At 41.9% G+C, this 17,004-nt stretch overlaps 1 protein-coding gene across 1 annotated transcript in view; it reads right to left on the bottom strand.

Moving 5' to 3' along the window:
• The window catches only part of gria1a (glutamate receptor, ionotropic, AMPA 1a), a 79,589-nt gene that overhangs the window by 50,599 nt on the left and 11,986 nt on the right, over window positions 1-17,004 (bottom strand). The window contains 2 exon segments of the mRNA XM_031302518.2: window positions 4,120-4,304; window positions 8,307-8,546. Coding sequence (XP_031158378.1) covers window positions 4,120-4,304; window positions 8,307-8,546 — 425 coding nt within the window.

Raw genomic sequence — 17,004 nt, 5'->3', positions numbered from 1 at the left:
CCTAACCTCTCCTCTCCTCTCCCCTCTCCTCTCTCCTCTCCTCTCCTAACCTCTCCTCTCCTCTCCTCTCCTCTCTCCTCTCCTACCCTCTCCTCGCCTCTCATCTCCTCTCCTCTCCTAACCTCTCCTCTCCTCTCCTCTCCTCTCCTCTCCTCTCCTCTCCTCTCCTCTCCTCTCCTCTCCTCTCTCTCCTCTCCTCTCCCCTCTCCTCTCTCCTCTCCTAACCTCTCCTCTCCCCTCCTCTTCTCTCTCCTCTCCTAACCTCTCCTCTCCTCTCCTCTCTCCACATTTTTATTTGTTTGACAGGTTTTTTGTTTTTGTTTTTATTTAGGATTTTCATTTCTTGACTTGTCTCTTCTCTCCTCTCCCCTCCTCTCCTCTCCTCTCTCCTCTCTCCTCTCCTCTCCTCTCCTCTCCTCTCCTCTCCTCTCCTCTCCTCTCTCTCCTCTCCCCTCTCCTCTCCTAACCTCTCCTAACCTCTCCTCTCCTCTCCCCTCTCCTCTCTCCTCTCCTCTCCTAACCTCTCCTCTCCTCTCCTCTCCTCTCTCCTCTCCTAACCTCTCCTCTCCTCTCCTCTCCTCTCCTCTCTCTCCTCTCCTCTCCCCTCTCCTCTCTCCTCTCCTAACCTCTCCTCTCCCCTCCTCTTCTCTCTCCTCTCCTAACCTCTCCTCTCCTCTCCTCTCTCCACATTTTTATTTGTTTGACAGGTTTTTTGTTTTTGTTTTTATTTAGGATTTTCATTTCTTGACTTGTCTCTTCTCTCCTCTCTCCTCTCCTCTCCTCTCTCTCCTCTCTCTCCTCTGCTCTCCTCTCCTCTCCTCTCCTCTCCTCTGTCTACTTTCCTGTTCCTCTCCTCTACCCCCCCATCGTACTATAGGGCTGTTTGCTTACAAATCTTTTTCCTTTGACTTCAGGCAACTCACATCTGAGCTGACCATTTCAAAAGCAAGGAATTATAGTTATTATTACAAAAATAAATAAATAAAAATAGGAAAAACAGTCAAAGGAGATAATACTGTAAAAGGAGTATGAAATGAATTATATATATATATATATATATGTTCAACTCTTTAATGAAACTAAACTGCACATATCACACGTCCCATCCTCGAGGCTTTTACGTGTCATAAAATCATCAGTTTGTAAATATAATATATAATACTATGTTTGCTTCCCTCCTCCTCCTCTTCTGTTTTCAATAGTGGTCCCCAGGGTGCTCTGATTTGATCTTTGATCTAATATTTAAATAACTTATAACAATATTGTAGTTTTCACCTCCAACTCCACCGTGATCTAACTATTATATCATCAAATAATGAAGTCTGTCAGTGCTGAACTGTGCACAAGACCCTCTCCATGCCTGCATCTCTTTCTGCCTGCGCTGCTGTCATTCTTTAACTGCAGGCGGGGTCAGGGCAGTTTGGACATCACAGAGAAAGGTGTGTAGTGTAGTGCCAGAAGTGATTTATTTATAAATGAAATAGGCACACTGGACACCAGTTTCACTGACGTTTGAATGTAGATGTGGTTTAAAATGAAATGAAAAAATAATACCCTGTCTTCGCTGGTGGCACTCAGGGCAACTGTCGAGTTCGCCTATGCTTAAATAAAGAACCTGCTCTACTGTACAACAAATGTGTGTAAATGTGTCAACACAGCATACTGGGTGGTCACATAAAATAAGGCCAAGTATGCAGCACTTATTCAAAGCCATGCACATCGAATGAATAGCCTGAGGACAGATAATAAGAGGCTCATTCCACTGTCTCTGTTCAGGCACTATGCATGACCTCACACATTTTTCACTAGTCTCCCTCTCTGTGAGCATTTTCCCTTGCGTATACTTCGGGGAGTGTACTCTTTTCTTTGTGTGTTATGTGGGTGTGTGTCTAATAATGCTGTAGTTCATGACAGAAGGTGGCATTTCTTATTAATGGTGACCCTAGTACAAGGCGGGCCCTGCGAACGAGCCTGTGGCAAGGAAAACTGAAGGGAAGGAGGAGAGACAGGCAGCAGCGCTGACACCAATACACCCAACACCGGGGGAAGACACACATTACTGCCACAGCGCACCGTCAAATGGAAATGCTTTGGAAGTGAGTAGCATTTTAATTATATACGCAGATTTGAAGAGTCACTTAGAGTTCAGCCCCAGGAGAACGGGTCACTGTTTTGTCTCTCTGTTGGAAAACGCACTAAAACGTTTTTGAGGTAGCTCTTCTGTCACGATGAATGTTCTCTAAGGAGACTACATCAACATTCAGTGAGGAGTCGCCCTCAGGAAACTGTCAGTGACATTATCGTAGAAGAATCTGTGTACTGTATGAGATGAATGAGATCAACACAGGGGAGTTTAAAGGTCCAAATAGGCAGAGGCGATGTGTGTGCGTTCGCCACTGTTTGGATGCACAGGCAGGGTGGTGTGGAGGCAGGGAGCAGATGTGGGTGATTGATGGTGGATGTCTGAATGGAGAACTTCTCAGGCTCAGCTCCTGTAAACTGGTGAGAACTGATGCAATAACCTTAACTGTAGACACAGGGCCATCAATAACACTCACACAGAGCAGCCACATGGATGGGGACTATGTGTTATGAACATCAAAGTGCATGTGTGTGCTTTTCTTTTTTTCTTCTTCTTATGAAAAGTACTGAAACAGAAAAAAAACTATTAAAATCTGACTGAAGAGTCATAAATCATACAAGTGACACCTACAAGCAAAACAACACAAATATGACAAATGTGTGGATATTTCTGGGGATACAATTGCTGTCAAGTCTGTCAAGCTTTCTGTATTCTCATTGCACATATGCAGTTTACTAGCCTGGAAATCTAGACGCACCCTAGCGGCAGCAAATGTAATTTGCAGCCAGGGTCATCTACATCAACATCTTGATGTGGGTCTGGCTTGTCAGGCTAGCAGATTACAACACCTCTTTCACAGCAGACATTTTGACTTGTCATAGCAGGAGAACACAGGTGAAACAAATGTTCTTAACGATGGCTGAGTTCCATTAAGTGCCCCAGTAGGCCACGCCAGTGAGTCAGCATGCAAAACACCAGAGCCCTGTAATTAGCTCACCTGAATGGAATGCACTCGTTATCAGTTACACCTGTGCTTTTCCTGCTATGACTTCTTTAAAAAAGGTTTGTATTCCCAGTATCAACATCCGCTCAACATTTTTTTGTAACTTTTGAAACAATGGGTACTTGATTTCTGACGTAGATACATGCAGGCTTCTCATTTTCATCCGCTGATCGTCGACTTAGCCAGCTGGAAAGACAACTGTCCCTAGCAGATTTCATCAGCTGTAGCTTGCTAGCTAATTGAGCTAACGTTAGCTACATGAGTTGGTTGGAAAAAGCTTCCCCTAGTCAAGCTGACTCGTTTTAAACAGGAAACCTAAGAGGGGTCTTATAAGGGCACGTGATGGCTACATGCATGATATTGTGTTTGAAGACTGAGGCTAAAGCTACATGTCTCAGGCAAAAAGTCAGCATCCTCACCAGAAGATGACTCTGTTATCCAAAGCTTGACACACCTGTCATGCCTAGTTATGGTTTCTAAGCTGTGGGGGACAGGGTTTAACGAACAGTCAATTGTGATGCCTTTTTCTTTCAACCGCGCAGAGCTGAGTAAGCGATGATCCTATCACAAAGGAACCGCCGACTACAAATGCCAATGCTGCTTTATTTATCTCCCCTGTCCTTGATGCTCCAGGAGACTAAACACTACAGCAGACCGCCAACCAACCCCCACTCTCCATTTCTATCCACACCTTTCTCTTCCTGTCTCTCTCTGTTGTTCATCCAATTGAAACATGCCCATTCTTGTTCTTGTGTGTGTTTTTAAATTTGTTGAAATGTTTTTTTCTGATGTAGTCTTTTAAAACTTAACATGCAGGCGTATAACTCCATTTATAATAAGCTTGATGTGTCCAAAAGGAAAATACATTGGTCATGTAAAATTCCTACTTGTGTTGTGTTGGCGCACATGAACAAACATACAGTATGGTTTGCTTATGTTATGAGGTTGCAGTCTATCAGCTGAAATTGCATTATATATTGCAACATAATTACATAACCCCCTCTCATTTAAAAAACAGAGAAAAGTTCTTTACCTTTTTAAGGATGCCAGTGAGCCTCTCAGTCTCACAATCGATGATAATCTGGCCCTCCTTCCTCTTGTCCAAATCCTGGAACACTTTCAAGAAAGAGGCCTCCGTCATGGTCTCCACATTGACCGAGGTCACCAGCCAGTTCCTCTCCGCTGCTGTGTCCAGAACCTTCTGTAGCACTGACAAGCCTAGACAGAAGTGTGGAGAAAGGTACAACTCTAATTGCAGGAAGTAAGTTCTGACTGAAATGGAAAATAGAAACTGTGTAGGCATTTACAGAAAAAGTTCCCCAAAGACATCCAAGATGAATGAAGCGATGAATGACCGAGAGCGATCCATAAGTGTCGGCAGCATGAGACATACATTATGTGCAGGCTAATCTTATGCAGTGTGTAGTTATATTATGAGCTGAATAATAAATTAAAACATGTGGGAACAAAACAGAAGCTGTGCAGAAAAACCAAACTGCTCCTGATAAGCTTATCCATCAGAATCTCCCCTGTAGCTTCAGTGATGAAGTATAACGAGTGGGACAGTCCATTAAGCACTCTGACTTGTACAGGTGTGCTTTTCCAGTTTGTACAGCACCAGGCTAAATAATCACTACTTTCACACTAACAAATATCGTCGCAGGGGACACACTCACAGCCTGCTTTACGTCCACTGAGCACCAATTACAGGTGGCATTACTCAATTACACTGTCACCATTACGCTGCAGAGACACTTGAGCATCATGGAGCCAGAAGTAGAACAACCAATGAGCTAAAGGCTCATGCTAAGACAGGAAATAAATGGCAATTAGAGAACACATTGATCTAGAGCTCTGATTTACAGTCTGACTCACTGTTGTACTCCTTTGCTGCTGGCTGTAGACCAATCAGATTCCTTTCGCACTGCCAGCCACAGTTGTTCCGCAGAGTAAATAAAGTAATTTCCCCCGCAGCAGACTGGTAGACATTACCCAAATAAATTATAGCAATTACAAAATTTAGAAAATGTAAACTAACACATGATGAAGCTGTATTTGTTTTTTCCAACACTAAGCCGGTAAACGCCGTTAGAGTCACCATGGGCCTATACATAATGTGTTTTGTATATCCTCCATGCTTGTTCATGTTCATACAGGCATTGTATGCATATTGAGCAAATGTAAATATGGCTTATCCACAACAACAGCAACACAGACCCTGTCAAAAGTAGAATGGGAAAGGCAGTCACAGCCTCTGAAAGATGATTGCCTGGCCTTATTAAAATGCACACCAGCTGCTCTCCAGGCAATTCACACTGGCTATTTGACATCAGGTCATTAAGAAACGAAAAGGTGAATGCTGTTTCACCTCCACATATGACCACAGTACAGTACAATGTAAATACATTATAGACGCACAAAAAAATGATGTGTAAAAATGTACATGGGTACGTATAACACATTTCATTGTGTCTCTATCCATTCACTGTGAATAATTGTAGCCCTTGGTGCTGACATATTCAGTAGTAGCTGTGAAACTGATGATAGGCATGGGAACACAGGGGGCACTTAACCATGGCTGTGAATAAGGCCACTGGGTCCTGAGGAGAGTGGACAACTGTTTTTGAATGGAGTCCCAGTGCCAGTAAAGATTTCAGCACCATGGACAGCACCATGCAACATAATGTGAGCCAGCACATTATTTCCCACTGAAGCAGTTCACTTTGTTTTATCTTTTCATTCTGTCTTTTTCAATGGTCTTACTTCTTTCTAAGGTATTGATGTGTTTATTTATTTGTTCATCTGGTTATGCATTATGTACATTATATTCCAGCACTTGAGCAAGATGAGTTAATTACTGCATTATTCATTAACGCTTCATGTTGATGTTCTGTACTGTAATGTATTACGGAACGACCTGGAGTCAACTTTCCTTCAATGTCACCAGTGTGGCTAGACCTTTTCTTATCTTCCATCTATTATTCATCCCTGCTTTTTTCCCTTTTTTGTCTCACTTTGTGCATTGAATATCCTCTCGCCTTTTCAAATGTAGCTATGTGGCTGATGCACTCCTATAAATCAGAGCCAGTCTGGCGGGGAGGCTCGTAAGACTGGCCAAAGTAAAAATGGTTCTCCAAAGGCATCCCTGAAAGAGAATAATATCATAATGGAATCTGGCTGTCATAAGCATCCGTTTGGCCAGAGGCAATACACGGAGACCTGGGCACCAGGCAATCAAGAGTAGAGAAAATAACGCTTTGGGAAAAACATTTCCTGAGTATTGTTTATGAGAGTTTTAATGGGCTATCAAATTTGTTATCCCGTTCTTGGCTTTTGAAAATAAAAAACGAGAGGCACGTTTATTAGCGGATGCTGTAAGACAGCAAGATAGATGTTATTAGAAAAAAGGGGAAAAATGTTAAAGCTCCTGAAGTTTTAGAAAATTGACACTGCATATTGTATATTTGTATGTCCTTGACCACTTCACATAATGGATTAAAACACTGAAAAAGTACAATATAATACAAATATATTAGACTAGACATTAGAGGGCTTTTAACCTTTTTATAGGAAATTTCACCTAAAAGTGCTAAAAAAAAAGATACTTTGATCAAATATTTTGAAAAAGCACACACACACACACACACACACACACATAAAATAAATTCCTTGCAACTTAATAGGATTTTTCTTAAAGGCTTAAAATAACCCTGTAGGAAGGGTGACTACAGCGTAGTATCCAGGCAACAGAGGACTACTGATATGGATTCTACTGGCTCCATCCCACCACTCAATCATACGGGGGCGACCCTGCACACAGACACACACACACACACACACACACACACACACACACACACTACCCAGCAGTTTGTGAGTTGGTAATGAAGGGATCACAGAAGATAAATAAATCTGTGGGACGTGTGTGGTGCTATGGCCATCATGAATGAATAGGGCTAGAGGCCACTGTGAAATCTCCCCGTGCACTGCTTGATAGTGTGCTTTGCAGAGTGACATGATGGCATCTGTCTTTTAAAGCTGACTTAAGCCTGCTTATGTTTCTCACACACAAGTTACAAACACGAGCAGAGAAAAGTTGCAATAATTTGCATGTGCAAAATGCACACACGTATACAAAGCATGCATGCTTTTTGGCACACGCACACAAAATACACCCTTCATAGTCATGCTCCAAAACCCACAACACCTGGGACAGATGGGATGGCATTGTGGGAAGGGTATAGCTAGTCTGACAAGTGTGCTGCATTATTTCTGCAGGAATGTTATGAAGATGTTTAAATTGTGTTTTTGTTGTTCTTTGTGTTTTCTTTTGGCATGCTACTGACTGAGGGACTGTTGCAACACTGTTGGGGACCGCTCAATGAAAACCTTTATCTTTGTTCCATTGTGTGATTTATCTGCAGGTCAATGTTTCTTTTCTGTGTTCTCCGTCTTTGTCTGAAATAAATGTTCTGATGGCTGCTCATTGCTGTACAATGGCTACGACCCAATTGCTGTCGCCATGGCAATATGAAGACGACTAATGGTGGTTGGTTTAATGCCTGGTTTTGCCTCTGACTGTATTCATGAGCATGTAGTTAAATTGCTTTTCAGAAGAAATCATGAATGAGGATGATAACATATCGTATTTAAGATATGTATCACCTTTATATGAAATATTTTAGAGAATAATAATAATATTAATAATACATTTTATTTATATAGTGGGGGGGGGGGGGAAGCCTGGTTATGGAGGGCTTTGTGGGTGAGGAGGAGGACTTTAAACTGGATGCATTGGGGAACAGGGAGCCAGTGGAGGTTCTGGAGGACAGGAGTGATGTTATCACGGGAACGGGTGTGTGTGAGGAGACGGCCAGCAGGGTTTTGGATGTATTGGAGTTTATTTAAGGCTTTTGCAGATGAACCATAGAGGATGCTGTTGCAGTAATCAATTCTGGATGTGATGAAGGCGTGAATCAAAGTTTCGGCAGTAGAGAAGGTGAGTGATGGGTGGAGACAGGCAATGTTTTTGAGGTGAAAGAAGGCAGTTCTGGTTAAGCTACATGTATACTCCAAATGGCTAAGCCCACTTCAAAGTCGCATATTTTTATAATGAACTAAAGGTATGTGTTTATTAAACATAAAGCTGTCCACTTAAAATGATTAGGCCAAATATTTAGCATGATGATAAATTAAATAAATGAGTTCTAAGTTTCCTACCTGAGTCAGAACTGTACATATAGACAAACTTGTTCCATCCGTAGTGGTCGATCACTCCCACTAGAGCGTCCTGGAGCTCGGGCCTCAGCTGGATGACAAACTGGTTGGCCGTCTCGATGGGGAATGACGGCGTGACGAAGCAGACGTGCAGCGCTCCGCAGAAGGACATGAGCATGTTGACCGTCTTCCTGTCATACAGGCCGATGATGGCATACACACCTTTGGAGAACTGGGAGCAAACTGCCAAAGAGAAAAGCGAAAACAGGAAGAAATTTAGTATTTGGACTCATTAGAGGATTATGGAATATTTGAGTTAAACCGAGAAAAACTCCTTTATAACTGAAAATAAAAAACTAAATTATAATTTTATATGGATTGTAGGATTTTCACCACAACATACAGTAGATTTAACTGGATAAACCAATTCACACTCTGCACAATGCAAGAGAAAATCTGATTATCTGATCTGTTTTGTCTCTTGTGCATGACACCTACATTCTACACATTTCCTCATGTGGGAGAGACAAAAACGTATTTAGTTGAAGTTAAAATGATTAGTCCAATAACCAATTAAACAGTCAATTCCAGCTTCTCCAATGTGAGGATTTGCTGCTCTTACATAACAGTGAATTAAACATTTTTGAGTTTTGGACTTTGGTCAAACAGAAAAAAGGCATCCCCTTGGAAAATGATGCTGTTCAATTTCACAATTTCATGATGCTTCATAGACCAAAAAATGGATCAATTAATTGATAATGGAAATAGTCGTTAGTTGCCGCATTGTATTTCATTTTTGAATGAACTGAACAAGCTAAACTGAATTGAACTAAATTGAATTCTAGGGAGTGTGGACGTTTTTATTGTGGTTTTGTTTTCCTTGTTGTCTATAATCTACATTAATAAACAAATGTATAAAAAGAAACTATCTCTGATTTTTTTTTAAATAACAAAACTGAAGAGAAAGTAAAAGAGATCATTGTCTGTCATTGCTCACAATTTGTTAACTCTTTTAATTAAAACCTGAGTCATCACACGGTGCTTTTGTAAATAGCTCTAATAGCTTTTTCCCTTGTGTCCATTCAACTGCTCTTTGGCATGTTTATGCAGATCTGGCCAGTTTGTCTATCTGTATTCCACCAGTCTGTGTGTTTGCCTTCAGTGAGAGATGCAAAAGGTGAAGGCAGATTAGGAGTAGAGAGGTTAATCAATGCATCCCCAGGGTTCCATTGACATTTTACTGGCAGCAGGAGGCGTTTGCAGCTCTCATTTGCTTTTCTCCCTCAGTCTCTTTCTCCCATTGTCTGTTTGTCACTCTGGCTTCCTTTACACCCTATAACATCTCAAAATAGCTAATTTATGTTCACAGTTTTCTTTTTGGAAGGTATGTCTCCATGCTTTCAGCATAGTGTGCTATCTTTGCACTCGCAGGTATGGCCTGGGCTATTTTCTGCGATGGTGATGGGTGGGCCTTACTTATCTCAGTATTTACCAAACAGATTGAAGCCGCTGCCTGTCCCCGCACGAGGGCCAGCTCGCTGCTAGGAGCTGAGGGCAAGATAGAGAGAGGATGGCCCATACCCAAAACGCCTAACCCGTCACAGACCTGCACCCGCCGGGCAGCCACGTGTTTGCGTGTGTGTGACGGAGATGTAGGGAGAGTAAGAAATTCAGCGGTACCACATACACACACACACACACACACACACAGTCTCTAGTGCTCCAAAAGCCTGGTGACTCACCCTACTTAAAGCAAGCCCTGAAATAGACATTTTGAGCCTCGCCACACTGACTCAGTAACAGAACTATCTTTCCTTCATGGTCTGCACACGCTGTTGCTATTAAATCGACACTCTCTCAGCTATTTCTTTCCATGAGCACACATTATATTTCCCCTTACAATTTTCTAGGACCAATTTTAGCCGTGGCCTCCATGTTCTGCCTGGATGAAAGGTAATGAGAGCTTGTTTGACTTTTTGTGCAGTGTCCCATTACTCTACCCTGCAGCAGGTTACCATGTTTCACTGAATGTGAGTCATTTCTCATACCTACAGTATGTGTGTCTGACAAAAAACGTGCAGCCTGGTGGCATGGACCTCCTGCTCTGAGCTGGCAAGAGAACCATGTGCTTGTCTAATTCGACAAGAGCATGACACAGAACATTAGTGTAACTCAGCAGTCTCGGGTTTTGTTCTGATAGCAGTGTACAGGAGCGGCGTATTGAGTGTGTCTGTGTGTGAGGGGCTAGTTAGCGTTGCTCCACATGTGTAACGACATCGGCGGCAGGGCTGAGAGACCTAAAGTGATCTGTAAGACCCCAGCAACACCTGTCCACCCTGGCACTCCATGTCTCCTCGCCACAGTTACAGCTGCCATGGCGGCAGAACTGAGGTTGCCCAGGCAACGGTCTGTTTCTCTGGCAAGGATTACAATAGCTCAGAGCTGCTAAAGGACTGTTGGAAGATGAAGTGGGAATTGTGAGTGTTTGGACATTTTGTCATAATTAGGTTTCCCCTCAAGGAATTAGCAAATCTGCAAAACAGACTTGGCTTTGCAAAATCCTCAGATAATTTCTGAAATAATGAAAGCACATTTCCACAACATCACATTTTTAGTTACACTCAAAACAAACCATAATGTTTTCCAAAAGTCAACAAAACTCTTCAGCATACAGATGATGCAGTGAAGCAAAATTTTCCCTATGAATGAACAATAAGTTGATTTGCATTTAGTGTGGTCAAAGAGTTTTGGGCTGCAGGAAAGAGAGAAAAAACTCCAATCCTAAAGGGACTGATACTGGCACAACAGGAGGAGCTGTCAGAAACAACTCACATAGCTACTGTCTTCCCTGTTCTCTGTTTCCTGTGCCCTGCAGCTGTTCCTCTGCTTAGCATGAGCCAAATATCAAATGACAGACGTGTCTGTGCCGGCTGCACAAAGAGGGCGTGTTAGTGACAGTTGCAACTGATTTTTTCAAGTTGTTGAAAGGGAAATATCCAGATGTCAAAGTAAGACAATTTGAATGGGCACTATAAGTACTATATGTAAATACAGGTTCTTTTTTCATTGCAAACTGCATGAGTCAAAGGTGTCAAGGTGCCCTCGTGCATGGCACCCGCCTCCAGGCTGCTCCACTGGAGCTACACACCGACCTGTGTGTAGGACTGTGGTATTGCAGAGCAGCTCCTTTGTGTGGGTGTGTGTGATTCTTTTTTTTCAATAGCTCTGCATTGCTTGATATGTCAAAAAAAATCAATGAAGTTGAATTGAATTGTACCGGCTGCAGTCACAAAATATTTTTTTAAATGTATTTTTTGGGGAGAGCCAAAACCAGGTTTGCAAGAATCAATATGAGGTACGTTCTCCAGCATGTTGGTTCAGTAAACACATGTACTGTGGACTGGTTTACTGTGACCGCATGCAAACCACAAATTCTGATATGGATGTTATATACATTATACGCCTCCACAAACACACAGCAGGAACACAGGGCTTCTACTATTTCCCTCCCATGGGACTTGCATGCCATTATCCTGTGCAACATTAAGGTCAGCAGTAGAAAAGGAATTTCACAGCAGCAGAAAGCTAGGTTCAGCTGGAGGGAACGTTCTGATTGGAGGGTTCTTGTTCAGCCATCCAAAAAGGTCCTTTAAAAAAATAAAATAGATCCTCACTACTGAGGAGTGACATAGGACATCCAATTTAAGTGGCTCATCTTATCAACTGATCAACTATATACAATTGTCTATTCTGTGTATTTTGTACTGTGAAACTCAAAAATGTCCCCTCTGGGCATCGCCGGACAAAGACCGTGGGATGGAAGAGTGAGCAGCTGAATCCAGCCCAGGTTTCCTCCACCTCAGCATAACCCTGCCAGATTGAGTCCCAGAGTCACACCCCACCTTCATTCAGTCTCAATCCTACTCCTACACCCGGTATTATTCTGTCCATCCAATATCACCTTTACACCACAAGACTGCAGATTTCAGACTGATGCCTGAGGAGGTCAAATCTGTTTTCTTTTTCAGTCAAAACTGGTCGTAAAATAGGACAAACCAAAGACAAGCAAGGACACTGTATCATAGGGCTGCAACTATCTATTATTTTCCATCATCCATCATTTTTCCAACCATCAATCCAAAAGCTAGAGATATAATCATCATGATATAAACAAGAGGAAAACAGCATATCCTCACATCTGAGAGGCTGGAACCAGAGCATTTAGAACAAAATTGTTCTAGTTTTTTGTTGTTTAGGGACTGTTCGTTATTTATTTCAGGGGCCACCGGAGGAGTTTTGGGATCTTTAGTCAAAATAGACCTGACCCTCCCTACACCAGCAATACATTTTGGATGACCCTCCAAAATGATATGGAAACAAGGGATGACCCTCCTCAACTATTTATTGATGTCTTCTGTACTGGTTTGCGCTTGGCAAAGACATACAGATAGCCACCGTTTTTTTACAGCCGTGACATACCTGACTAAACCTCTGCATTCTCATCTTACACATCACACTCCACCAAGATGGTGACCATTTCAGTAGATTTACTCACTAATATTGTTGTGGAAACACAATAAGCATGGAAACTAAATGCACACTTCCTGCATTACTTCAAATACTAAGTTACTTATCTAGTAAACACTGGTTGCTATGGACTCGTCACTAGGCTTCCTCAGTCATTGTATATTTTAGCATATCGGTAAAGCTGCCGAAGCTGAAAATTATCCAAAACTCCATTTCTCAGACAAGCGTCAATTTGGGAGCTTGCAGGCTACAACTCCTTCCTTCTCAAATGCCTTGAAAAGGCTGTCGTTTATATATATATATATATATATATATATATATATATATATATATATATATATATATATATATATATATATATATATTAGGGCTGTCAGCGTTAACGCGTTAATCGCGATGCGATTAAGGGCCGACGCGATGCGATTAATTTTTTTTAATTGCATTAATCGCATACCGGCATTTATTAATTTATTTTACACTTCACTCGGCTTTGCGTCGTGCCTAACAGGCTACTATTTTGACCCTTTGCAGCACCGTTACTTATCATCAAGCTGCCACTTCCTCCTAACACATCCTGCTGCTGCAGGCTGCAGCATGATGGAGAAACACAGCAGCAATGAAATCCCGAATGGCGCTTTTTATTTTCCAAAACTCCCGGACGGCTCGTAAACAAGTCGAAAGCCATATGCACATTGTGTAAAGCCGAATTAAAATATCACCGAAGCACGTCAAGCTTGAGCTACCACCTATGGAGCTAAGCATAGTAGTACAGTTAACGTGATGCTAGACCACCTCGAAGCGGGCAGCAGCGGTGGCCGGAGCGAGCAGCTGCAGCGGCCGTAGCGGACAGCGGGCGATCACGGGGGGACATCCTCAGCGGTGAAACGCGAACGGGGGCTGGAGTATAACCTAGCTAGGTGGAAAGCTAACGCCACCTGTTCCATCAATCCTGCTTGCAAGTGTCCGCTCATTAGACAAAAACTGGACTACATCCAACTTCAACGAAACTCCCAACGCAAGTTCAGAGACTGCTGTGTTTTTGTTGTTGTGGAAACAACAGTGTACCGGACTATCCAGCCTGTTTCTCTGTCGCCGGGTAAGAGTGGAGATGGGCTGTGTTAACACAGACTTGTGCAGAAATGAGCTGCTCATTAACCGGTGATCACTGGACGTCAGTGTGGAATCAACATTATTTAGGAGTTACTAAACACTATATTGACTCTGGTAAGGATAGGGATTGTTAGTTTTTTAGTTAGGTACTTGGAGGAATTGTGCAATAATGACAGATTCACACATTTTTCTTTTGTTTACAGTAAATAAATAATTACAAATCTTAAAATCAAGTTCATAAAGTAACTTTCTTTGCATTCATTTGATTCCCAATCAAGATACTCTGGTAAAAATTGCTTTTGATTGTTAATATGTAATTAAAAACTGTTCTGAAATGCAAAATAATAGAATTTTAATCATGTGATAAAATATGCGATTAATCGCATATAATATATATATATATATATATATATATATATATATATATATATATATATATATATAATACCACCGGGACCAAAAGGATATTTGAGTCGGGTATGGCTGCAGCCTGGAGACCTCCTGTCTCATGCCCTCCCGGCTTGGTGCTGTCCGCAAGCTTTGACTTTTCAAAATAAAAGCTTGCGTCTGGTCCGTTATGTTTTCGTACGGTGTTTTGGGTGTTTTTTAACTAAATAGTACAGCAATCATGCTAATGAATAAAATTATTTTTTCAGCAGATGTCTTAGTTACACGAGCTAGCAAAGCAGTTTTGTGTTTATATATGCGAGCGGGATTTATTCAGTTTGGGAAATCCCACGGTCTCTAAAGCTACAGTTCAAATTGTCTGGCTGACTAAACAGGGAGGGACCATCTGCTAGCGATAGGGGCCGAGACTGAGAGAGCTACATGGAGCTACGTGGATAAATATGCATCAAACAAGCCACTTTGAAATGTTGCTGTTCTGATGAATACAAAAGTTGGGTGTCCCTCCCCCCTAGACTAAAACAAATTGGATGACCCTCCCTTCAACAAAGAATAAAAAGACATGACCCTCCCCTATTTTCCTCCGGTGGTCCATTCCATAAATACCAAACAGTCCCTTAGCCATGTTAGCATGCCGCTAGCATGGCTAAACAACAAAAGGCTAGAACAATTTTGATCATGGGGATGGCAATGCTGGTTTGCTGGTCGCTCCAACACTGTGGTCCAGACTGAATCTATCAGACGGATTGCCATGACATTGTGTAGAGACATTCATGGAGGCCAGCCGATGAATCTCACTGACTTTGGTGATCATCTGACATTTCCTGTAGCATCACCAGCAGGTTATGGTTTAGTGTAGGTTTAGTGCTAAAAAAGCAGATTGCAGGTGTGGGCCTAGGGGTTATGGTGCTGACAGTAAACGGAAGGTCTCTGGATCGTGTATGTTTGGGGATCAATGCTGCATTTCATTCCCCTTCTCTCTCTCTCCCCTCATTTCTGTGATCTGTATACTGTCAGCTTTCGAATAAAGGCATGAAACACTCCGCCAAAATACTCATATATATATATATATATATATATATATATATATATATATATATATATATATATATAAAGAAAAACTAGTCCAGGTATGAAAACAGGTTTCAATTTTGGATGGCATAGAGTCCCTTTACTTAGCTGCTAAGACCCATATTCACAGGGTACACTATACTATGTTTTCCATATTTAGTTTAAGGTATCCTTTTGAAAGATTAAAGGGATGACAGGAGAAGGGAAGTTGGTGTCACATCAGGCAGTAATATACACCACCTCGACAAGGGTTAAGGGTTGCTCAATCAATCACAGAGCACTTTGAGGTGAGAGAAAAACATCTGACACCATACACTGGAAGACGCACACAATCATCCTCCACTCAGCCACCCATGGCTAATAAATGTCAGATAATGTGTGTAATAAAAACAGAGAGCATGTTGTGGTCCCTCTGGTCCCATCCATCTTCCGGAGAGCTAATCAGCTACCTTAATGAGAGTCGCGATCCAATTCACACATAAGCACATGTGCATGCATGATTCAGGACCAGCACATGCTCCCTGCACTCCCCTCAAAAAAAATTCAGTCTGGGTTTAAAAAAAGTTCCTTATCTTTTGTATTATTCCCTGTACACACACAATAAATCATTCTATAGTATGATCAACACATTGGATACAGTAAACTTATAAACTGCTCTTTTATGTAGGCCAGGCCTATGTGTTATGATGAAATTAGATGAATTGATGCATGAATTAATATGAATAACATCTTCATTTAGCTATTGAATTGAAAAACGAGACTGTGGTTGGGAAGCACAGGGGAGACTTTGTTTTGCCGGCATTGATGCTCACGTCGGGTCTAACCCCCATCTAGTGACTGTGAAGCATGACACAGGGACATTACTTGGGTCTTGAGGAGATGCAGCATTTATTCATAGACAAACTAAACGCAGCACCAACGTGGATCTGCATTAATGTCTCCAGACAAGACTGAGTAGGAGGGTTTTACTGCGAGGACAGTTTTCTCCGGGATCTCCTACGAATGACTTGAAATCTATTCTGGAGAAAATGATTTATTCTGTGATCATGTGTCAAAGTAATGCAAAGAGATGATTTCATCCATGTATACTCATGTAATGCAAAACAGGTTTTTAGGACGGGGTGGGTTTTGCTTCTCTGCCTTTCTACCTCTCTATATAGAGTATCTATATGCCCCATGGAGTGTTGTGCTCCAGAGAGGTGCGCTCGCTATTACCCAGTATAAACAGCTTTAGCTCTTTAGGTTTAGGGGAGATTTACTGTCTGTGCAAGGCCGGGCAATAAAATTGTGTTTATGTTATCACTGTGTGTGGCAAAAGAGAGAGACAATAATAGAGAAAAGGGAGGAAAAGGCCGACAAGGAGTTGAAGTGAAGATAGAAAGAAGAAAAAGTGAAGAAAATAGAAAAAGAAGGTGGGCAGGAAGACTCTAAACTCTTAAGCTTCCACCGCTGGGAACATCGGTGATCAGAACAGTTGACCAGCCAAACAGATCTTAGATTAATGCCAGGAAGCGTTGGATCCTCATGAGAGATTACATTAGTCAAAATGGGGGTAATGGAAGGTTAATAAGGATGAGCCAAAAAGCAA

This window comes from Sander lucioperca, chromosome 1 (genome assembly GCF_008315115.2).
Source record: "Sander lucioperca isolate FBNREF2018 chromosome 1, SLUC_FBN_1.2, whole genome shotgun sequence".
Taxonomy (NCBI): Eukaryota; Metazoa; Chordata; class Actinopteri; order Perciformes; family Percidae; genus Sander; species Sander lucioperca.
This window is presented reverse-complemented; position numbering and strand designations above follow the sequence as displayed.